Source organism: Bombina bombina, chromosome 4 (genome assembly GCF_027579735.1).
Source record: "Bombina bombina isolate aBomBom1 chromosome 4, aBomBom1.pri, whole genome shotgun sequence".
NCBI lineage: Eukaryota > Metazoa > Chordata > Amphibia > Anura > Bombinatoridae > Bombina > Bombina bombina.
Genome location: NC_069502.1, coordinates 1,129,367,882 through 1,129,393,186, shown reverse-complemented (window position 1 = coordinate 1,129,393,186; position 25,305 = coordinate 1,129,367,882). Strand labels below are relative to the sequence as shown.

General features: G+C 38.3%; 1 protein-coding gene across 1 annotated transcript in view; it reads left to right on the top strand.

The window, feature by feature from the left end:
- Window positions 1-25,305, top strand: part of USH2A (usherin) — a 2,188,359-nt gene that overhangs the window by 238,724 nt on the left and 1,924,330 nt on the right. Inside the window, exon 11 of the mRNA XM_053712759.1 lies at window positions 19,331-19,526. Within this exon, the coding sequence (XP_053568734.1) occupies window positions 19,331-19,526 (196 nt within the window). The remainder of the gene's footprint in view (window positions 1-19,330; window positions 19,527-25,305) is intronic.

The window sequence follows — 25,305 nt, the reverse complement described above, 5'->3', positions numbered from 1 at the left end:
CAGTGTATGGTTAACCCATTGAAAACCACTCATTTATCAATCTCACAGAACAACTTACCATGTTTGACTGGTCTGTTGTTAGTTTTCTGCATTCCATTTCTTTTGCAAGTTGGCAGGTATTCAACAAAATTGTCATGCACATAATTTGAGTCAGTAATGATCACAAATTCATGAATACCTTGTTCAATAGCCATCTCAATGTTTTTTAGAACAGCAGTTAGTTCTGCAACTTGACTGGATCTTGGTCCAATGTTGAATCCTTGCCAGCGACAAATCTGCACTCATTATCAATAGTGGCATGGTAAGAACAACCATCAACATATACCCAAGGTAATGTTTGACACTGGTCCTCATTGTATATTATATACGGGGAAAGCAATTGTTCCTCCAGGAAGTCATCTTCTATTAACTCTTCCCCATGATCTTTAGCAGTACAGACATGGAGCTCAGCAAGCCCCTGTGCGACTGGATTCTTTTTGTTTTGCTTATAGCGAATTTCTAAAGGCCAGCCTTGTAAGGAAAGAGTCCAAGCTATTATGTGGCTATTGGACAGGTTCCCATCTCTTATTTTCTCACTTTGGAAATATAGCAAAGGCTGGTGGGCCGTTTCTACAATTATTTTCTCACCCTGTATGTAGCTGCGGAAATTTTGTAGAGCCCATACAGTAGATAAGAGGGCTTTTTCACAATCACTAAATTTTATTTCCACTGGCGATAAAGTTTTGCTCGTATAAGCAATGACTTTGCTTAAATTATTATGCTTTTGGTACAAAACAGCACTCATGCTTACATCTGTGTAACCTGTCTCTAGGTAGAAAGGTTTACCGCCTTCAGGATAAGCGAAGCAAGGTGCTTGAGTGAGTTTCCTCTTCAGCCCTCTTATGGCTGTTTCTTGAGCCTCACTCCAGTGCCATACTTCGTCCTTCTTTAGATGATATAGTAGTGGTTTAGCTAATTCTGCATAATTGTCAATAAATTTGCAAGAATAACTTGTCATACCCAGTAATGATCTAAATTCCTTTAAGCTAGTTGGGTTCTTGGAATTTATTATGGCTTCAACCTTTTTCTTCTGAGGATTTAACCCTTCATAAGTAACCTCATGTCCCAAGAAGTTGATACAAGTGCAGCACCTTTGGGCTTTTTGTAGGGATAATTTGACACCTGCCCTTTTAAGTTGGCTAAGGACATGTTTAAGCTCTGTGAGGTGTTTTTCAAAGTCTGTGCTTTTGATTAACACATCATCAATATAAGATAACGCCCCCCTTTCTAGTGCATCAGCCATAGCCTTATGCACTAATACAGCAAATTCATGTCCTGAATTTATATATCCAAACGGAAGTATTTGGAATGCGTATTGGACCTACTGGAAGGAAAACGCTAGCTTATACTGGTCTTCCTCATGTACCTTTATGGTCCAATACCCTTGTACACAATCAATGGCAGTAAATATCTTAGATCCCTGCATCTGCGCTAGGCACTGGTCAATGTATGGCACATGTAATACGTCTTCATAAAAAGGGCAGTAGAGAATAATCTGGTAACTACAGGCCAGTTAGTTTAACTTCAGTAGTAGGGAAATTAATGGAAAACCTCTTAAAAGAAAGAATTATGACTTACATAAAGACAAAGAATTTAGAGGACCAAAATCAACATGGTTTTACTTCAGGGAGATCAGGTCAGACTAATATTATTGACTTCTTTGATTATGTAACAAAACTATAAGACAAGAGTAGAGCAGTTGATGTAGCATATCTAGATTCCAGCAAAGAATTTGACATCGTCCCACACAATAAACTAATTCACAAACTGTATCTCCTTGGTCTAGAATCAAAAATTGTGAAGTGGGTGGAATGCTGGCTGACAGAAAACAAAGTGTCTTAGTAAATAGAGTTCATTCAGATGATGGGGCTGTTACTAGGGGTGTTCCTCAGGGGTCAGTTCTGGGGCCTGTTTTGTTTAACATATTTATCTGTGATATCAGCAAAGGGCTACAGGGGAAAGTATGTCTGTTAGCAGATGATACAAAAATTTGTAACAGAGTGGATGTTCCAGGGGGGGTAGACAAAATGAGAAGTAGAATACAACAATTGGAGGCTTGGACAAATGTCTGGGATATAAAGTTTAACACAGCAAAGTGTAAAATAATGCATTTAGGGAAGAAAAATCCAAATGTTAATTACAGACTCAATGACATTTTACTGACTGTTACAGATGAGGAACAGGACTTGGGAATTATTATTTCTGATGATTTAAAACTTAGTAAACAATGTAGTAATGCAGCGAGTAAGGCTAGCAGAATGCTTGGATGTATTGGTAGAGGTATTTGCAGCAGAAATAATAAGGTTCTTATGCCACTTATCATTAGTTAGGCCTCATCTTAAATATTGTGTGCAGTTCTGGAGGCCATATCTTCAGAAGGATATTAACAAACTTGAATCCGTGCAAAGCAGGACTACCAAAATGGTACATGGTTTAAAAAATAAAACTTACCAGGATAGGCTCAATGACCTAAATATGTATAGCTTAGAGGAGAGAAGGGAAAGAGGTTATATGATAGCAACTTTCAAGTACGTTAAAGGGCTTAGTAAAACAGAGGCTGTGGGTATTTTACATAAAATGGAAAATGTAAGAACAAGGGGTCATGATCTCAAGCTCAAGGGTAGTAGATTCAGGAGTAATTTGAGGAAGCACTTCTTTACAGAGTGATTGATTTATGGAATAAACTTCCTCAAGAGGTAGTAATGACAAACACTGTGGGGGACTTTAAAAATGCCTGGGACAAGCATAAGGCTATCCTACGAACTAGATACATTTATACTGTTAGGTAATAATGGGCAGATTTGCTGGGCCTATGGCTCTTATCTGCCATCAATATCAATGTTTCTATGTTTCTATATCTTTCAGTGAAATAGAAAACTTACGATATTTACCTTCAAATACCCATGGCAGAAATTTAATTTTCGACTGTTCATTATTAACATTTAATATAGACAAAGCATTTTCATAGGCCTCTGAGTGATCGATTATAGAAGAGGTCGCTCTTTTGGAGAATTCAGGTACTGCATTGCTTAAGAATTTAATTACTTGAGGGGTGTCATACACATGGTTCTCCTAGGGGCCTTGTTATTAGGGCTGGAGCGCCCCCTATCTGTCCTATTTTTACCACGGGGAGATCCCTTATGTGTATTATTATTATATGGGCTATCTGGGTAGCTGGCTCTGCCCTCTGACTCACTATAATAGCTGGCCTCTTCTTCTGAGGTGTAGAAATTCCCTGAATTTAAAATATTAGGTGACTGCCTAGTTGGGAAGTATATTCCTTTGTTTAAATTCTTCTCTTTTTGTATATCCCCTCTCACAAATTCTTTTAAAGGGACACCAATCATCCACCAATAAAAAAGTGCTGTCCAGAGTCCTTAACCAAAACTTAGATGCATTTTTTTCAAATAAAGATAGCAAGAGAACGAAGATTTTTTTTTTCTGAATCACGAAATAATTTTTTTTGGGTTCAGTGCCCCTTTAAGGATTTAATAATCTCATTATTATTCCCACTATTTTCATCACTAATCGAGGGGGGTTTATTATTGCTGAGTTGCTCATTTAAACTTTTTATTTTAGCGATTCATTTTTGGTTATGTTTATCTAAGGCAGCCATGTCTTGTTTAAACGTAACAATTTCATTTTGGGCTATTTCTAATTTTTCTTCGCATTTGCGTATTGAGCAAATTTACGGCTAGATTTAGAGTTCTGCGTTTGTATTAAAAAGCAGCGTTAAGGGGTCCTAACGCTGCTTTTTAACGCCCGCTGGTATTTAGAGTCAGGCAGGAAAGGGTCTACCGCTCACTTTTTTTCCGCGACTCGAGGCTACCGCAAATCCCCTTACGTCAATTGCGTATCCTATCTTTTCTATGGGATTTGTCTAACGCCGGTATTACGAGTCTTGGAAGAAGTGAGCGGTACAGCCTCTACCGCCAAGACTCCAACCGCAAAAAAAAGTCAGTAGTTAAGAGTTTTATGGGCTAACGCCGGAACATAAAGCTCTTAACTACAGTGCATTCTATTGGCTCATGCAATCAGCCAATCGGATTGAACTTCAATCCGATTGGCTGATTAAATCAACCAATCGGATTTATCCTATCAGCCAATTGGAATTAGAGGGCCGCCATCTTGGATGACATCATTTAAAGGAACCTTCATTCGGCCTTAGGACATTGGAAGAAGAGGATGGCTCTGCGTCGGCTGGATTCAAGATGACTCCGCTCTGTTCCGGTTGATTGAAGATAGAAGATGCTGCTTGAATGAAGACATCTGCCGCTTGGAGGACTTCTTCTGCCCCGATCGGATGAAGACTTCTGCCGGTCCGGATGTCCTCTTCTGTCCCATCGATGGCCGGCTGGCTGAAGACGGCTCAAGGTTGGGTGAGCTTCAGGGGGGTAGTGTTAGGTTTTTTTAAGGGGGGATCGGGTGGGTTTTAGAGTAGGGGTGTGTGGGTGGTGGGTTGTAATGTTGGGGGGGTTGTATTTGTTTTTTTACAGGTAAAAGAGCTGATTACTTTGGGGCAATGCCCTGCAAAAAGCCCTTTTAAGGGCTGGTAAAAGAGCTGATTACTTTGTAATTTAGTATAGGGTAGGGCATTTTATTATTTTGGGGGGGCTTTTTTATTTTATTAGGGGGTTTAGATTAGGTGTAATTAGATTAAAATTCTTGTAAGATTTTTTTTGTAATTTAGTGTTTTTTTTGTATTATAGTTTAGTTTATTGAATTGTATTTTAGTTTAGATAATTGTAGGTAATTAATTTAATTAATTTATTGATAGTGTAGTGTTAGGTGTATTTGTAACTTAGGTTAGGATTTATTTTACAGGTAATTTTGTACTTATTTTAACTAGGTAGCTATTAAATAGTTATTAACTATTTAATAGCTATTGTACCTAGTTAAAATAAATACAAAGTTGCCTGTAAAATAAATATAAATTCTAAAATAGCTACAATGTAACTATTAGTTATATTGTAGCTATATTAGGGTTTATTTTATAGGTAAGTATTTAGTTTTAAATAGGATTAATTTATTTAATGATAGTAATTTTAGTTCATTTTATTTAAATTATATTTAACTTAGGGGGGTGTTAGCGTTAGGGTTAGACTTAGGTTTAGGGGTTAATAACTTTATTATATTAGCGGCGACGTTGGGGGCAGGAGATTAGGGGTTAATAATTGTAGGTAGGTGTTGGCGATGTTAGGGAGGGCAGATTAGGGGTTAATAAAATTTATTATAGTGTTTGTGAGGCGGGAGTGCGGCGGTTTAGGAGTTAATACATTTATTATAGTGGCGGCAATGTCCGGTCGGCAGATTAAGGGTTAATAAGTGTAGGTAGGTGGCGGCGACGTTGGGGGGGCAGATTAGGGGTTAATAAATATAATATAGGTTTCGGCGATGTTAGGGACAGCAGATTAGGGGTTCATAGCTATAATGTAGGTGGCGGCGGTGTCCGGAGCGGCAGATTAGGGGTTAATAGTATAATGCAGGTGTCAGCGATAGCAGGGGCGGCAGATTAGGGGTTAATAAGTGTAAGATTAGGGGTATTTAGACTCGGGGGTCATGTTAGGGTGTTAGGTGTAGACTTAGAAAGTGTTTCTCATAGGAAACAATGGGGCTGCGTTAGGAGCTGAAAGCTGCTTTTTTGCAGGTGTTAGTTTTTTTTCAGCCAGCTCAGCCCCATTGTTTCCTATGGGGAAATCGTGCATGAGCACGTTTTTCCAGCTTACCGCTACCGTAAGCAACACTGGTATTGAGGGTTGAAGTGGAGCTAAATTTGGCACAATGCTCACTTTTCTGAGGCTAAAGCAGCCATTCAGACAACTCGTAATACCAGCGTTGTCTTAAGGGTGCGCTGGAAAAAAAAAGGCTTGTTAGCACCGTAGGTCTTTACAGAGAAAACTCCAAATCTAGGCGATTATCTCTTAGCTGCTGTTATTGGCGTTCCTTTTCTATAATGCACATGGACAATTCTTCATTATTACATAGTATCAAAGGCCAAGATTTGTTTATTTTCTCATCCCGCTTTTTAGCTCCCTTGCATTGGGTAATCTTTAATAATTCCTGAAAAAATTAATTTGATCCCTCCACATTCTATAATCATTAGCAATATTTTTGGCCTTAGTGGTAATCATATCAATATACTTGTTTAATTCACCTGAAATATTAAATCGATTTTTGATGTGGCCGATAGCGTCCATTCTAAGGGAGTCTGCCTTAGTAAGTGGAAAATTTTGGGGACACATTTCAATACTGTGTATAGATTCATGTAATTCACTTCAAGTGATAAACATTGTGATTTTAGCTTAGTATTTAATTAACTTAAATCGCTAATAAAATGTTAAAGGGACAGTCAAGTCCAAAAAAACTTTTATGTTTCAAATAGGGCATGTAATTTTAAACAACTTTCCAATTTACTTTTATCACCAATTTTGCTTTGTTCTCTTGGTATTCTTAGTTGAAAGCTAAACCTAGGAGGTTCATATTCTAATTTCTTAGACCTTGAAGGCCGCCTCTAAACTAAATGCATTTTGATAGTTTTTCACCACTAGAGGGCATTAGTTCACGTGTTTCATATACAGGGAGTGCAGAATTATTAGGCAAATGAGTATTTTGACCACATCATCCTCTTTATGCATGTTGTCTTACTCCAAGCTGTATAGGCTCGAAAGCCTACTACCAATTAAGCATATTAGGTGATGTGCATCTCTGTAATGAGAAGGGGTGTGGTCTAATGACATCAACACCCTATATCAGGTGTGCATAATTATTAGGCAACTTCCTTTCCTTTGGCAAAATGGGTCAAAAGAAGGACTTGACAGGCTCAGAAAAGTCAAAAATAGTGAAATATCTTGCAGAGGGATGCAGCACTCTTAAAATTGCAAAGCTTCTGAAGCGTGATCATCGAACAATCAAGCGTTTCATTCAAAATAGTCAACAGGGTCGCAAGAAGCGTGTGGAAAAACCAAGGCGCAAAATAACTGCCCATGAACTGAGAAAAGTCAAGCGTGCAGCTGCCAAGATGCCACTTGCCACCAGTTTGGCCATATTTCAGAGCTGCAACATCACTGGAGTGCCCAAAAGCACAAGGTGTGCAATACTCAGAGACATGGCCAAGGTAAGAAAGGCTGAAAGACGACCACCACTGAACAAGACACACAAGCTGAAACGTCAAGACTGGGCCAAGAAATATCTCAAGACTGATTTTTCTAAGGTTTTATGGACTGATGAAATGAGAGTGAGTCTTGATGGGCCAGATGGATGGGCCCGTGGCTGGATTGGTAAAGGGCAGAGAGCTCCAGTCCGACTCAGACGCCAGCAAGGTGGAGGTGGAGTACTGGTTTGGGCTGGTATCATCGAAGATGAGCTTGTGGGGCCTTTTCGGGTTGAGGATGGAGTCAAGCTCAACTCCCAGTCCTACTGCCAGTTTCTGGAAGACACCTTCTTCAAGCAGTGGTACAGGAAGAAGTCTGCATCCTTCAAGAAAAACATGATTTTCATGCAGGACAATGCTCCATCACACGCGTCCAAGTACTCCACAGCGTGGCTGGCAAGAAAGGGTATAAAAGAAGAAAATCTAGTGACATGGCCTCCTTGTTCACCTGATCTGAACCCCATTGAGAACCTGTGGTCCATCATCAAATGTGAGATTTACAAGGAGGGAAAACAGTACACCTCTCTGAACAGTGTCTGGGAGGCTGTGGTTGCTGCTGCACGCAATGTTGATGGTGAACAGATCAAAACACTGACAGAATCCATGGATGGCAGGCTTTTGAGTGTCCTTGCAAAGAAAGGTGGCTATATTGGTCACTGATTTGTTTTTGTTTTGTTTCTGAATGTCAGAAATGTATATTTGTGACTGTTGAGATGTTATATTGGTTTCACTGGTAAAAATAAATAATTGAAATGGGTATATATTTGTTTTTTGTTAAGTTGCCTAATAATTATGCACAGTAATAGTCACCTGCACACACAGATATCCCCCTAAAATAGCTATAACTTAAAACAAACTAAAAACTACTTCCAAAACTATTCAGCTTTGATATTAATGAGTTTTTTGGGTTCATTGAGAACATGGTTGTTGTTCAATAATAAAATTAATCCTCAAAAATACAACTTGCCTAATAATTCTGCACTCCCTGTAGATAACATTGAGCTCATGCATGTGAATTTACCATGGAGACAGCTCTGATTGGCTAAAATGCAAGTCTGTCAAAAGAACTGAAATAAGGGGGCAATCTGCTGAGGCTTAGATACTAGATAATTACAGAGGTAAAACGTGTATAATTATAACTGTGTTGGTTATGCAAAACAGGAGAATTGGTAATTAAGCGATTATCTATCTTTTAAAACAACAAAAATTCTGGTGTTGACTGTCCCTTTAAAACTTTTTTTTTATATAATTTCTATTTACTACAAAAGATATTATATCAATGTGATAAAGAATAATGATCTACAGCTAAGTGCCTTCAATAAATGTTGATACGTCCAGTAATGTTGGTGTATTTATCATCCACAATTGCCACCAATGTGTTACGTGTTACGTATTGTAATTATGAATATTAATAATTAATAGCAGTATAAAACTATTGTAAGTGATATCTACAATTAATATAACAGGGTTTTTGTCAATACACTCCAGTAAGATGTTAAATCTCTGTAGTGTACCCCAAAATATCATTATTGAGATATCTATAAATTTGAAAACAATATTATTATTAAAAATTAATATTTAATCTCAATATAAAATATATACACTTTAATTATATTTATGTAGTAGCTGAATATCACCTATGACCAGTTATATATATCAATTGATCAATACAATATTAAAATATAAAGCAGGCTATAGAGATATTTAGATTAATTACTATTTAATAGACATTGCCTATTATCCCATGTATGGACACAATATTTCTATAAATTAACCTTAACTCAAAATTAATCACTTAACAAATATCCCAGAACAATTTGTAAATAGCCAGAAAGTTTTACCAATTCAATATATATAGCTTATTTAACAACATTTGTACTCACCTATGTTCAAACCTCACAATGAAGTCTTAGCTTAAAGTGAAGGTAAACTTGGATGAATGAAAGCCCGTTTTTTAAAAATACTATTAAAAACAGGGGCACTTTCATTAATCAAATTTTACAAAGCAGAAGTTTTGATTAAAAACTTACCTCTCTTCTTTGCACAGCCAGAGCAGCTTCCCCCACCCGGAGATCCTCTTTTCACACTTCATCAATGATTAATCCAGCTTCCTCCAATCATGGCTTTCCCCCCAGGGTGGTCATTGCCTGAGGCCATGCTGTGATTGGAGGAAGCTGGATTAGTCATTGATGACATGTGAAGAGAGGATATCCGGGTGGGAGAATCTGCTCTGGATGTGAAAAAAACAAAGGTAAGCTTTTAATCAAAATGGCTGCCTTCTAAAATTGATGAATGAAAGTGCCCCTGTTTTTATTAGTATTTTAAAAAAACGGGCTTTCATTCATCAAAGTTTACCTTCACTTTAACTCCAACAATCTAATGGAATTTCCAGGGAAATATAATTCACTACTTTCAACCGATAATTCACTTAAACCCAGCGATTGTTATACAATTATCAATTCAACACAATAGCCAAATTTATGTGCAATTCTTAAAGGGACAGTATACACTCATTTTCATTTAACTGCATGTAATAGACACTACTATAAAGAATAAGATGCACAGATACTGATATAAAAATCCAGTATAAAACTGTTTAAAAACTTACTTAGAAGCTGTCAGTTTAGCTCTGTTGAAAAGGTAGCCGGAAAGCCCACTGCAAGTGGCAAATAAGACACTCCCCCCTCCCCCTTCTTTTGCATATGAAAAGACCCTTTACACAAACAGGAGCAAGCTGGAGAAGGTAGCTGACAGTATTCACATAAAACTTTGGGGCTTGGTTAGGAGTCTGAAAATCAGAGCAATGTTATTTAAAAATAAGCAAAACTATACATTTATTTTTTTAAAAAACTTTATGGGCTATATAAATAGATCATCTACAAGACATTTATGCAAAGAAAAAATGAGTGTATAATGTCCCTTTAAGAGATTTCACAGTAAATAGAAAAATGAATTTATAAGTATGGAATACAAAACCTTTCCTAATAATAAAGTTACTTAGAGCTAATATATTTAATATATGAAGTACACTGGTCTATTTAATACTAGTGTTGCAACTATAAAATACCTCTTTAAATACCAGCTTTAATTAAACTACAGCAATAAAGAATATCTTTGCTGTAAAACACTAAAATATAACAACATCAATTGCATCAGCTAATAGGATTTTTTCACCTTTAATTCCGATTGGCTGATAGAATTCTATCAGCCAATTGGAATTCAAGGGACACCATCTTGGATGATGTCACTTAAAGGAACCTTCATTCTGGAAGAAGACTTCGATTGAAGAGGATGCTCCATGCCAGATGTCTTGAAGATGGACCCACTCCGCGCCGGATGGATGAAGATAGAAGATGCCGTCTGGATGAAGACTTCTGCCCGTCTGGAGGATCACTTCTAGGATCCTCCAGATAGGATGAAGACTTCTCCTGGCTTCGTTGAGGACTTATTGCCGCTTGGATAAAGACTTCTCTCGGCTTTGTTTAAGATGGATGTCCGGTCTTCAAAACTGTAAGTGGATCTTCGGGGGTTAGTGTTAGGTTTTTTTAAAGGGTTTATTGGGGGGGTTTTATTTTTAGATTAGGGTTTGGACAATTGAAAAAGAGCTAAATGCCCTTTTAAGGGCAATGCCCATCCAAATGCCCTTTTCAGGGAAATGGGGAGCTTAGGTTTTTTTAGTTAGGTTTTTATTTGGGGGGTTGGTTGTGTGGGTTTTGGGTTTTACTGTTGGGGGGTTGTGTGTATTTTTTTTACAGGTAAAAGAGCTGATTTCTTTGGGGCAATGCCCAGCAAAAGGCCCTTTTAAGGGCTATAGGTAGTTCAGTTTAGGCTAGGGTTTTTTTATTTTGGGGGGGCTTTTTATTTTGATAGGGCATTAGATTAGATGTAATTAGTTTAAATATCTGATAATTTATTTTTTTATTTTGTGTAATTTAGTGTTTTTTTTGTAATTTAGGTAATTGTATTTAATTAATGTAATGTATTTAATTGTAGTGTAAGGTTAGGTTTTATTTTATAGGTACATTTGTATTTATTTTAGCTAGGTAGTTCGTAAATAGTTAACTATTTAGTAACTATTCTACCTAGTTAAAATAAATACAAACTTGCCTGTAAAATAAAAATAAACCCTAAGATAGATACAATGTTACTATTAGTTATATTGTAGCTAGCTTAGGGTTTATTTTATAGGTAAGTATTTAGTTTTAAATAGGAATTATTAAGTTACTAATAGTAGGTTTTATTTAGATTTATTTTAATTATATTTAAGTTAGGGGGTGTTAAGGTTAGGTTTAGACTTCGGTTTAGGGGTAATAAATTTAGTATAGCGGTGGCGACGTTGGGGGCGGCAGATTAGGGGTTAATAAATTCGGTAGGTGGCGGCGATGTTAGGGGCGGCAGATTAGGGGTTAATAATATTTAACTAGTGTTTGCAATGCAAGAGTGCGGCGGTTTAGGGGTTAATATGTTTATTATAGTGGTGGCGATGTCCGGAGCGGCAGATTAGGGGTTAATAATTTTATTTTAGTGTTTACGATGCGGGAGGGCCTCGGTTTAGGGGTTAATAGGTAGTTTATGGGTGTTAGTGTACTTTTTAACACTTTAGTTATGAGTTTTATGCTACAGCTTTGTAGTGTAAAACTCATACCTACTGACTTTAGATTGCATTACGAATTTTGCTGGATAGACTGTACCTCTCACTTTTTGGCCTTCCAGTAAAAGCTTGTAATATCAGCGCTATGGAAGTCCCATTGAAAAAAGACTTTACGCAATTTGCGTAAGTTAATTTTCGGTAATGCCAAAAAAGTGTGCGGTGCCCCTAAACCCAGGGCTGGATTTCCCATTAGGCACAGTAGGCATGTGCCTACAGGCGCCTTGCAGTGAGGGGTGCCTGCCTGTCAGTAATAAAAAAAAATTTAAAAAATATTTTTTTTTGTTTTTTTTGTGAGGGCATTAATTTTAGTAAGAGTTGTGCTGCCAGGTGCTTAAAGAGTTGAGTGTTTTTTTTATTGGGAATATGTTACAGCAGTTGAGGGAGCCATGAAGGAGAGAAGGACAAAGATTAAAACTAAACCCCTCCCATTTTTGCCATGCATGTTTAATTTCACTTTTATTTTATGTACTTCTGTTGCCTCACACAGCCAAGCTCCATGCTGATGTGTAGCAGACACTTTTTGTTGAGGAATGAAAGCTTCAGAACAACAGGTTAGGACTGTACAAGGCTTCTAATGCTGCCTAGAATGACAACATAACAAGCAGAGCACTTTAACCCCTTGGCTACCAGAGAGGGTTGCAGTGTATTCACTTGTTATGTGCTTTAGGGCATTTTGATAGCCAGGGGTTCAATTCTGCTTCAGGATGAATGTTTTTGTTCTATAAAGGCCTTGGAGGTGTGGAGGTTATGTGGGACTAGCTGCTCTGCTTTTTATTACAATATGCCAATTGTGAGTTACAGCCTTTAGGTCACTTTGACAACAAAGTTTGTAGACTGTAAGGCTGTAAAATGTGTATGTGTGTAAACCACTCACATGGCATATTTGTTTGTATGTATGTATATGTATGTGTGTGTATATATATATATATATATATATATATATATATACATACACACACACATCACATAAAAATTTGTTAATCTGTTCTTTTATCAAGTAAGTGTGGTATGTTTGTGTTTTGTGGTAAATTGAATTTATAATTTCTAATTTTAAACACATTTGTTGACCCCTGGATTACATATAATCTACAACATTCCACGTTTTCCTCTGAGAGCAACATCATATCCTATATAATAAAAGGCCAAGTGTGTTTGTCCGAAGCTGTCATGCGCAGTAGAGACTGCGGCGCGAGGACAAACACACTTGGCCTTCCAACTGACCTGGTGTGTCGAGTGGTGGAGTGAGCATGGCCGGGCGGGTGCGGAGTGGGCGCGGCCGGCAGGTGCGACGTGGGTGTGGTTGGGAGTGACGCGGGCGGGGTCGGAGGTGACATGGGTGGGGTCGGCATGACGCGGATGGGGCCGGGGCGTAACACGGATGGGACCGGGCGTGATGCTGGCGGGGCCGGGCGGGGCCAGAATGCCGGCCGAGACAGAGAGCTCTAAAGATGGGGATAGAGAGAGGGAGTGAGAAACAGCAAAAGAGAGAGGGAGAGAGAGTCAGCAAAAGAGAGAGGGAGAGACAGCAAAAGAGAGATGGGAAAAGAGACAGCAAAAGAGAGAGGGGGAGAGAGACAGCAAAAGAGAGATGGGAAAAGAGACAGCAAAAGAGAGGGGGAGAGAGACAGCAAAAGAGAGAGGGGGAGAGAGACAACAAAAGAGAGAGGGGGAGAGAGACAGCAAAAGAAAGAGGGGGAGAGAGACAGCAAAAGAGAGGGGGAGAGAGAGAGCAAAAGAGAGAGGGGGAGAGAGACAGCAAAGAGAGGGGGAGAGAGACAGCAAAAGAGAGGGGGGAGAATGCGCAAAAGAGAGGGGGGACAGTGCGCAAAAGAGAGGGGGAGAGAGAGCGCAAAAGAGAAGGGGAGTGAGAGAGCAAAAGAGAGGGGAGATAGAGAGCAAAAGAGAGGGGGAGAGAGACAGCAAAAGAGAGGGGGGAGAGGGACAGCAAAAGAGAGGGGGGAGAGGGACAGCAAAAGAGAGATGGGGAGAGAGACAACAAAAGAGAGAGGGGGAGAGAGACGGCAAAAGAGAGGGGGCGAGTGCACAAAAGAGAGGGGGGAGAGTGCACAAAAGAGAGGGGGAGAGTGCGCAAAAAAGGGTGGGGAGAGACAGCAAAAGAGAGATGGGGAGAGAGACAGCAAAAGAGAGATGGGTAGAGAGACAACAAAAGAGAGAGGGGGAGAGAGACAGCAAAAAAGAGGGGTAGAGTGCACAAAAGAGGGGGGAGGGTGCACAAAAGAGAGGGGGAGAGTGCACAAAAGAGAGGGGGGGAGAGTGCACAAAAGAGAGGGGGAGAGTGCACAAAAGAGAGGGTGAGAGTGTGCAAAAGAGAGGGGAGAGTGCGCAAAAGAGAGGGGGGAGAGAGACAGCAAAAGAGAGATGGGAGAGAGACAGCAAAAGAGAGAGGGGGAGAGAGACAGCAAAAGAGAGAGGGGGAGAGAGGCAGCAAAAGAGAGGGGGAGAGTGCACAAAAGAGAGGGGTGAGAGTGCACAAAAGAGAGGGGGGAGAGTGCGCAAAAGACAGGGGGGAGAGTGCGCAAAAGAGAGGGGGGAGAGTGCGCAAAAGAGAGGGGAAGAGTGTGCAAAAGAGAGGGAGGAGAGTGCGCAAAAGAGAGGGGGGAGAGAGCGCAAAACAGAGGGGGAGAGAGAAAGCAAAAGAGAGGGGAGAGAGAGAGCAAAAGAGAGGGGCAGAGAGACAGAAAAAGAGAGGGGGAGAGAGACAGCAAAAGAGAGATGGGGAGAGAGACAACAAAAGAGAGAGGGGGAGAGAGGGGAGAGTGCGCAAAAGAGAGGGGGAGAGAGACAGCAAAAGAGAGATGGGGAGAGAGACAGCAAAAGAGAGAGGGGGAGAGAGACAGCAAAAGAGAGAGGGGGAGAGAGACAGCAAAAGAGAGGGGGAGAGTGCACAAAAGAGAGGGGGAGAGTGCGCAAAAGAGAGGGGGAGAGTGCAAAAAAGAGAGGGGGGAGAGTGCACAAAAGAGAGGGGGGAGTGTGCGCAAAAGAGAGGGGGAAGAGTGCGCAAAAGAGAGGGGGAGAGTGCGCAAAAGAGAGGGGGGAGAGTGCGCAAAAGAGAGGGGGGAGAGTGCGCAAAAGAGAGGGGGGAGAGTGCACAAAAGAGAGGGGGGAGAGTGTGCAAAAGAGAGGGGGGAGAGGGAAGAGAGTGCCCAAAAGAGAGGGGGGAGAGTGCGCAAAAGAGAGGGGGAGAGAGCGCAAAAGAGAGGGGGAGAGAGAGAGCAAAAGAGAGGGGAGAGAGAGAGAGCAAAAGAGAGGGGGGAGAGAGACAGCAAAAGAGAGATGGGGAGAGAGACAGCAAAACAGAGAGGGGGAGAGAGTCAGCAAAAGAGAGAGGGGGAGAGAGACAGCAAAAGAGAGGGGGGAGAGTGCACAAAAGAGAGGGGGGAGAGTGCACAAAAGAGGGGGGGAGAGTGCACAAAAGAGAGGGGGAGAGTGTGCAAAAGAGAGGGGGGAAGAGAGAGAGCAAAAGAGAGGGAGAGAGACAGCAAAAGAGGGGGAGAGAGAGAGCGAGCAAAAGAGAGGGAGAGAGACAGCAAAAGAGGGGGAGAGAGCAAGGGGTGGGACCGCTGTACTGCAAAAAATGGCCCGTGTACACGGGCTTTAGGACTAGTTATATTTATATTTCAGAACAAAATAAATGTAACATCTGTGTGTATTTGTACCAAAAATATCAGAGTTCACAAGATTTTTCTCATGTAGTGGAAAAAATACCTACATTTTATATTTTCTTCCACTGGCTGCACAGGTTGTTGATGAGCTTGCATGCTGCTAGTTTTAATATTGCTATTGCTTACACAAAACTGTGTTTAACTCCAAAAAAATGTTAAGCACATAGTCAAAGTCATCTCCAGAAAAGCAATACACTGATGGCTTGTCAATAAACATGTCCTATGAGCCCATCTGGGTTGGAGGTGACATGGGCGGGGTCGGCATGACGCGAACGGGGCCGGGTGGGGCCAGAATGCCGGCCGAGACAGAGAGCTCTAAAGATGGGGATAGAGAGAGGGAGTGAGAAACAGCAAAAGAGAGAGGGAGAGAGAGTCAGCAAAAGAGAGAGGGAGAGAGAGACAGCAAAAGAGAGATGGGAAAAGAGACAGCAAAAGAGAGAGGGGGAGAGAGACAGCAAAAGAGAGATGGGAAAAGAGACAGCAAAAGAGAGGGGGAGAGAGACAGCAAAAGAGAGAGGGGGAGAGAGACAGCAAAAGAGAGAGGGGAGAGTGCACAAAAGAGAGGGGGAAAGTGCGCAAAAGAGAGGGGAAGAGCACATTGTCAAAGACGTCTCCAGAAAAGCAATACACTAATGGCTTGTCAATAAACATGTCCTATGAGCCCATCTGGGTCTTCACAGATGTGTATTGCTGTCTCAGAACTAACATTGACTATGTGTTTAACTCTTTTGCAAGAGGCTAACACACTTCTGTGCAAGCACTAGTGCAATAATAAAATGCCCTAGCAAACTGTCACATTTTATGTCCCTTTAAATAGGGTTTTCTTTAGAATATTTTGCATTAAAAGTTTAACATGATTTGTTTTTGTTATACATAATAGAAATTGTATGGCCATTTGAGTCAAGTGAATATTGATTTTTGGTGTAGCTTCCATTACAACAAATATTGCAATTGGTGTGTGTATTTGTGTATCTCCATAAAAGGGAAAATGTAATTTTACATCTAATATTTATTTTTAGTTGTCCTAAATAATAATAAAAAAAGTCCTAATTTTTCTCCACTTTTTTTTTTGGGGGGGGGTAGGGGGTGGGATGGGAGGGCACTTCAGGTTATTGTGCCTATAGGCACCTGAGATGTAAATCCGGCCCTGCCTAAACCTGCAAGACTCGTAATACCAGCGGTAGTGAAAAAGCAGCGTTATGAGCTATTGGTAGTTTATTGTAGGCTAGGTTTTTTTTTTATTTTGGGTGGACTTTTTTATTTTTATAGGGCTATTAGATTAGGTGTAATTCTTTTTTATTTTTGATCATTTCGTTTGTTATTTTTCTTAATTTAATGTTTATTATTTTTTGTCATTTAGTATTTTTTGTAATTAGATTCTTTGTAATTTTTATAGTAATGATGTTTTTTTTAATGTGTATTTTAGTTTTCTTTAATTGGTAGTTAGTTAAATTTTAGTTTAATAGTTATATTTGTTTAATTGTTAGTTTAAACTTACTTTTTTTAATTTGACAGGTAAATTTTAATTTAATTTAAGATAGGGAAATTTAATATAAAGTTAGGGGGCGTTAGGTTTAGGGGTTACTAGTTTAAATTAGTTTATTGTGATGTGGGGCTTTCGGTTTAGGGGTTAATAATTTAATTTAGTATATTTAGTTGTGGGGGGTTTGCGGTTTAGGGGTTAATAGGTTTATTACATTGGTGGCGGTGGCGGGGAGCGGCAGAATAGGGGTTAATAACTTTAGTGTAGTGGGGGCGATGTGGGCGGATGGCAGATTAGGGGTTAATAATATTTAAATAGTGTTTATGATGCGGGAGGGCAGCGCTTTAGGGTTTAATATCTTTATTATAGTGGTGACAGAATAGCGGTTAATACATTTTATTAGTGGAGGCGATGTAGAGAGCGGTAGATTAGGGGCTAATGAAAAATATAGCATTTGTGATGCAGGAGGGCCTCGGTTTATTGGTTAAAAGGTAGTTTATGGGTGTTTAGTGTACTTTGTAACACTTTAGTTATGAGTTTTATGTAACAGTTTTGTTGCGTAAAACTCATAACTACTGCTCCCAGATTGCAGAACAGATCTTGTCGTTATAGGATGTAACGCAAGTTTTTTACCCTCACCGCAAAACTCGTAATAGCATCGCTATGGAAGTCCCATGAAAAAACGTAATTTTTACGAGTGCGGGATTGACGTTGCGTTACAGGCTAAAATGCTTGCAGTACAGCTATACCGACAAGACTTGTAATGGCTGCATTGCTGTTTTAACGCTGATAGGACCATTTTTTCAGCGTTAAAAGACAAACGCACAACTCGTAATTGACCTGATAGGCCTTTTTCATATGTCTGAAATAAAAAATAAATGTTAAACATTTTAAAAATACCAATACAATTATTTATATTTAATTCACTTTAAATTTAAATTTATGTTAGGCATTGGACACATCTCCCAGATCCATAAATATATATTTATACAATACTGAGGTACAAATGAAACATCTGAACAATTTATTTGCTTTAAAATTTAAATTCTTATATAGATTCTCCCTTACACAGGGTTAAATATACTTTCTTAAGTTTCTCCTGCTATTTTCCATAGAGACGTAGATCTGAGCTTTGTGTATTTGAACTCAGCATAGGGTAATTAACACTTTGATGATAAGAGCTATATTCCCTGAGAACCTGTGTAACTTTCATTATTTTTGCAGACGGATCATCCACTCCTAAAGACAGGAACCTCCTTATAAGGAAACACAAACCTGAAAATATCATGTTCTAAAATCCCTTTGAAGTGACATATCTTCCTATCTAAACATATGTCTGCTCCTTTGTACTCTTGGATGTCTATTTGATCAGAAAGAGGGGGGTTTGATTTCTGATTCTAGCTTCAGAATCTTGACAAAATGGGTTTGCATTTAGCAATGGTCTACGCATTTCATATAATATTGAAGTATTACTTATATTATATATATATATAAATGAAATATTACTCATCAATACCCTGACAGGATAAGCATAAGGCTATCCTACAAACTAGGTAAGTTTATACTTTTATGATATTTTGGGCATACTTGTTGGGCCTATGGTTCTTATCTGCCATCAAAATCTATGTTTCTATGTTGAGGTCAGAGGTTGATCGAAGAGGACAGCTCGGGGAATATTTGGAGACGAGAGGAAATATAGTTTTGTAGAGTTGCTGTTGAGTGCTTTGTAAGTTAGGGTTAATACTTTAAATTGTATTCTGGAGTGTTTGGGGATCCAGTGTAGAGACTGGCAGAGTGGAGCAGCCGATGTAGATCAGCGACTTAAGTAGATAAGTCTAACTGAAACATTCATAATAGACATGTATATTTATGTATCTTTGTTAAAACCCTTTGGCCACCAATCAGCAAGCGCTACCCAGGTGCTGAACCAAAAATGTGCCGGCTCCTAAGCTTACATTCCTGCTTTTCAAATAAAAATACCAGCAGAACAAAGAAAAATTAATAATAGGAGTAAATTAGAATGTTGTTTAAAATTGCATGCTCTATCAGAATCCTGAAAGAAAAAAATTGGGTTTCATATCCCTTTAAGATACTGCAAAAACATTTTTTTTTAATTTTGTTTAGAGAAAAGATAAAAAAATATAATCCTCCAGAACATACTGCAACAAATGTAGTAACATAATTCAATAATACATGTGATATACATGTTCTTTTATATATGGGCACACTTAATTGCAATATGTGCTAAAATTGAATGAAATTTAACTTTACTGTTGTCAAAAGTAAGTGATATAACACAAGTATTTATTTTATATCTTATTCAGATTGGAGGACAATGTCATTGCAAGAAACATGTGTCAGGCAGACAGTGTAATCACTGCAAGCATGGCTTCTTTAATCTTCAGCGATCAAATTGTTTCGGCTGCCGTCCATGCAAATGCAACACTTCTGGGACAGTAAATGGAGAAGTGAAATGTCACCAAACCTCAGGCCAATGCAAGTGCAAACCAAACGTCACTGGTATGTACGAAACAATATATGCATTTTTTTTAATGCAATGTTTAAATCCTAGGTATTTATGATACATGATATAGGTCTACTATTTTGTTATTAATAGATGTTTTCAAACACTGGATTCTGACTCTTGTATATTTTATATATTATTTTCTATTTTAGCATATGCATTTTAAAAATGCAAATTGCTTAATATGCTCCTTACAGTTTTTACCAGTGTATTAATATAACCAGAGAGTTTAAATAAGCACAACTGCTTCCTTTAGAAGTAGATATGCACTTTTTAGGGAAATAATTGACAGTATTTTTTAGACATTTACATGGGTGAAATTTTCTGTTTCAAATATTCAGTGCCCGTGCTGTTCGGTATTTGTTTAGTTTTAAACTAAACTAATACGGGTCATTCGTGGTACATTTACATTAATTTTCGGTAACCAAATGTACACGTTCCACTGTTTCAGGTGAAAATGTTCACCTGTAGCGGCTAAAATACATGTAATAAACATATGTATTGGGAAACCGCACCATACAACCTGAGGAACGAGATCCGGAAAATGCCAGCTCCAACTTGCCTTGTATACAATAATAGAATTCAGGCTGAAGAAGAAACATGCAAAATCCATTATTGGTCCCACAACATGGGTTTAAAAGACAACGTTTTGGGTCATGACTAAGGGGTAAGTGGTAATCTGAAACGTCTTTTAAACCCATGTGTGGGGACCAGTAAAGGATTTTGCATGTTTCTACTTCAAGCTTGATTCTATTATTGTATACAAGGTTAAGCAGACTGGAGTGCTGCGATAGCCTGCTCCTCTTTTTCACAGAGCTAACAGAAAGGTTAGGGCGACAGCTCCAAGGGCCTGCACTAAAAGACCTTCTATTTTAGGCAGGCACTGGAAGCCGCTGCGCTAACCTTCCTGTTAGCACGGTCGGGCTCTGTGAAGAAGAGGAACGGGTTAGTGCGGCTCTTCAGCCCACTTAGATAACTATTTTTAACTATAGATAATGCCAAATTTGCCATTATTCCTTCATTTTCTTTAAATTTTGTGCTGCATTTGTTCAGATATTCATCTTGTTAAAACGAGATGAATATCCATGTTTTGTTAAAGAATATGTATTCATAATGAAGCAAATGCTCATTTCTATTTTTTATTTAAAACCGACCCAGGTTACAATTAGAATGCTATTGATAATGCAAGGTATGCTATCAATATCTTGGGTCCACACATTAAGAATAATTAGCGCTGCGGAACCTGTTGGTGCTCTACAAATACCTGATAATAATAATAATAATAATAGCGCACAATCTGGTATTACAAGTCTATAGCGAAACAGAATTACCAGAGACTGTTTAGTGTGGCCGACATCTCTTTAGTGCACCCTATAATTTAAATGGATGGCAGGGTTATGCTAAACATTGTTTACATTACAAATTGTGAGTTAAGTGTTGCGCAAGAGCACAACACATTGCAGCACTAACAAAATTATCAAGACTTGAGGCCTAGAATAAAAGTATAATTAAAGGCATGTAAAACATGAAGTATTTTACTCATCTTATACATATTAAATGTAACATATATGTTATTATTGAATAAATGTATAAATAAATAGTATTTTAAAGGGATATGGCATGTGACAAGGGGGCCTATCTATCAAGCTCCGAATGGAGCTTGATGCCCCGTGTTTCTGGCGAGCCTGCAGGCTCGCCAGAAACAGCAGTTATGAAGCAGAGGTCACAAAGACCGCTGCTCCATAACCTGTCCACCTGCTCTGAGCAGGCAGACATACATTGCCGGAAATCATTGACACCTCCCTGCTGGCGGCCCATTGGCCGCGAGTCTGCAAGGGGCGGCGTTGCACCAGCAGCTCTTGCTCTCCGTATTCAGCGAGGTCTGGCGGACCTGATCCGCACTGTCGGATCAGGTCCGCCAGACTTTGTTAAATAGAGACCATTGTGTTTGACTGGGAAGGTCTCCATGATGTGTATGGTATATATATATTTGTATTTGTGTAGTTATATATGTGTATGTATGTGTATGTAGGTATGTAAGAGTGCTATTGACTCTAGCTGTTATTCTAGCTCAATATATTGTGCACAATATTTACTTAATGCACATTTTTATTGTATGTTAAAATTACATTGTTGATGCAAAAAACAAAGAGAGCCCCATACAGGACTAGATTACAAGTGGAGCGCAAAAAATATCACAATATTTGCACTCAACTGAGTAATACCAGTGAACACAATGTATGCTGGTATTACAAGTTAGGTGCAATGCGAATGCAAGGAAGCATTGCACCTCACAAAAGTGTGCTTCCGTAGGCTCCAATGGGAGCCTCATTCTCATGCCGTCAGATACAGCATGAGAACTAGTGCAGCGAGGTGATGTTGTGCAGCGATGGCCAGCAAATATCAATATATACATATATATTTACGGGAACACACAGTTCCCATAGACTGCAATGTAAAAGCAATTTTCAGTGCCTTTTTTTTCTAGCACCCCACTCCCGCTAACTTTAGCCCCTAAAAACTGCTTAGTGCAGTAGATTTTTTATGAAAAAAACTAAAATACCCTTTATTTTGGGGGCATTTGGGGCACTTTTAGAAAATTAATCAGAGATCTGATCTCTGGTTAATTTTCTGAGTGCTAATTAGAAATAACCAGCCTTTTGTAATGCAAAGCAAATTTGCCCGTTTGTGGGCATGTAATAAATTAGTGCTCCACTTGTAATCTAGCACATAGAGTGCAAAAGATATAGACATGCACCTCCACATGCTATAAGTGCACACAGAAGTATCTCAGCACTCTAGTTGACAGACCTCTGTTTTTGTCATTACTGGATCGTTATAGGGTCTTAGGTAGTACCTTTAAAACAATAGCAACCAATTTTAAAGAATACAATTTAAAGACTAAAATAATTTATTAAAAACAATTAAAAACAATTAAAACAATCCTTTTCTCCCTTAGTTTAAACTCCCCATTTAATATATTAAGAGTGACATTTTGTCTGAACAGAAATCTCCACTACAGTTTATCTAGGAATTGATTGTGAACACTAGTTCTACAGTATGTTGATACCATATTTTTCTTTCAATGTCAGGTTTTCCCTATACAGTTTCACACCAATGTTGTTAAAAATAATATCATTTGCTTACAGTATGTGTGTCCCATTTGGTAAATTAGCACTTTTTCAAAACTGTTTTATGCTTAATGAGTTCTAAGCAAATCATTCCTATGCCAGTTTTCTTATTAAACCAGAATAAATGGATTTTTTTTAACATATTCTTTGCTACAGGGGCTTTGTGATAAATCTTTCTATTTCCCCATTATAACTCTTTGAACTGTTCCTATGAAATGCAAAATAAGTCAACATAATTCCACTGATCATGTACATTGGTAGGGTTACTTATCAAGGGCCATATAATTTTAATTTTGTAATTCAATGCCAAGCTGATTATAATAAACTACTGGCTCCTGCGTTATTTATCATGTTCTGGTAGTAGACGTTCTTTTTTGTTTGTGGTTCCCACAGGTATTTTTCAAAAATTAGATTTGATTATGGCAATTTATTACTTTCAAAATATTTGAGGGGAGCTACAGCTACATAAGGACAAAATTTATCAAGTGGCTGAAATACACTGTGCATATAACACAGTTTGAAATGTTGATGTATGGGAATATTATGATAAAGTGAGCTAAGGATTTTGTGAGAATGCCTGCCTGAAAACATAAGTAGTTAAATGCTTTTTATATTAGTATTATAACCAGTGAGATGTGTGTGAGATTTTTTTATTGCAGAGGTTTTTTTAACAAAATATATATATATTTTTTTTAAATTTTAAAATTTTAAATTCAGTATCAAATGTTATTAAATAGTATAATTAATAAATAAGACTAAATTCAATAGGTTAATGTTTGAATAAAATACTAACATGAAAACATACCATTTTATGTGTGTATGTATATATAATTAAATATTAAATTATTAACATATATTTATTCTACTGAGAACCTTCTTAGGTTAAATTATTACTTTTTTTTTATTAATAATAAGACTACAATGCCAAGATGGTTTAACCGTTTATGCACACAATCAAAAAAGTGATTGTGACAGAAATATATTATTTTATAGACAGACGGCTAGATTACAAATTTTGTGGTATGAGTGAAAAAGCAGCTTTATGGCTCTTTTTCACTACCGCTGCTATTACGAGTCTTGTAGATATAGCTGTACCGCACACTTTTTTGGCCGTCACGCAACATAACTACCGCACTTTTTAAAAAGTCCTTTTTCAATGGGACTTCCACACCGCCGGTTCTACGACTTTGCCTATCCGGCCAAAAAGTGAGCGGTACAGCCCATAACTACAAGATCCATACCGTAAACTGAAAGTCAGTAGTTATGGGTTTTACGCTACAGAGCTGTAACATAAAACTCATAACTAAAGTGTTACAAATGACACTAACACCCATAAACTACCTATTAACCCCTAAACCAAGGCTCTCCCGCATCACAAATTAACCCCTAATCTGCCGCTCCGGACACTATAATAAACATATTAACCCCTAAACCGCCACACTCCCGCATCATAAACACTAGTTAAATATTATTAACCCCTAATCTGCTGCCCCCAATGTCGCCGTCACTATACTAAAGTTATTAACCCCTAAACCTCTGGCCTCCCACCTCACTAACACTAAATAAATATATTAACCCCTAACCCTAAGTCTAACCCTAACCCTAACTTTAATATAATTAAAATAAATCTAAATAAAAAAAAAGTAATACCTATTTAAGACTAAATACTTACCTGTAAAATAAACCCTAAGTTAGCTACAATAAAACGAATAGTTATATTGTATCTAGATTATGTTTTATTTTTATTTCAAAGCTAAGTTTGTATTTATTTTAACTAGGTAGAATAGTTAGTAAATAGTTATTAACTATTTACTAGCTACCTAGTTAAAATAAATACAAATTTACCTGTAAAATAAAACCTAACCTAAGTTACACTAACACCTAACATTACACTAAAATTAAATAAATTAATTAATTAATTAAATACAATTAACTAAATTACAAAAAAATAAACACTAAATTACACAAAATAAAAAAGAAATGATCAAATATTTAAACTAATTACACCTAATCTAATAGCCCTATCAAAATAAAAAAGCCCCCCCAAATAAAAAAAACCCTAGCCTAAACTAAACTACCAATAGCCTTTAAAAGGGCCTTTTGCGGGGCATTGCCCCAAAGAAATCAGCTCTTTTACCTTTAAAAGAAACACGAATGACCCCCCAACAGTAAAACCCACCACACACACAACCAAACCCCCCAAATAAAATCCTATCTAAAAAACCTAAGCTCCCAATTGCCCTTAAAAGGGCATTTGGATGGGCATTGCCCTTAAAAGGGCATTTAGCTCTTTTTCGTTGCCCAAACCCCTAATCTAAAAATAAAACCCACCCAATAAACCCTTAATAAAACCTAACACTAACCCCCGAAGATCCACTTACAGTTTTTGAAGACCAGACATCCATCCTCAACAAAGCCGGGAGAAGTCTTCATCTAAGAGGAAAGAAGTCATCCTCCAGGCGGGCAGAAGTCTTCATCCAGACGGCATCTTCTATCTTCATCCTTCCGACGCGGAGCGGCTCCATCTTCAAGACATCCGGCGCGGAGCATCCTCTTATTTCGAATCCTCTTGAGGAATGAAGGTTCCTTTAAATTACGTCAACCAAGATTTTTTACACTTTAATTCTGATTGGCTGATAGAACA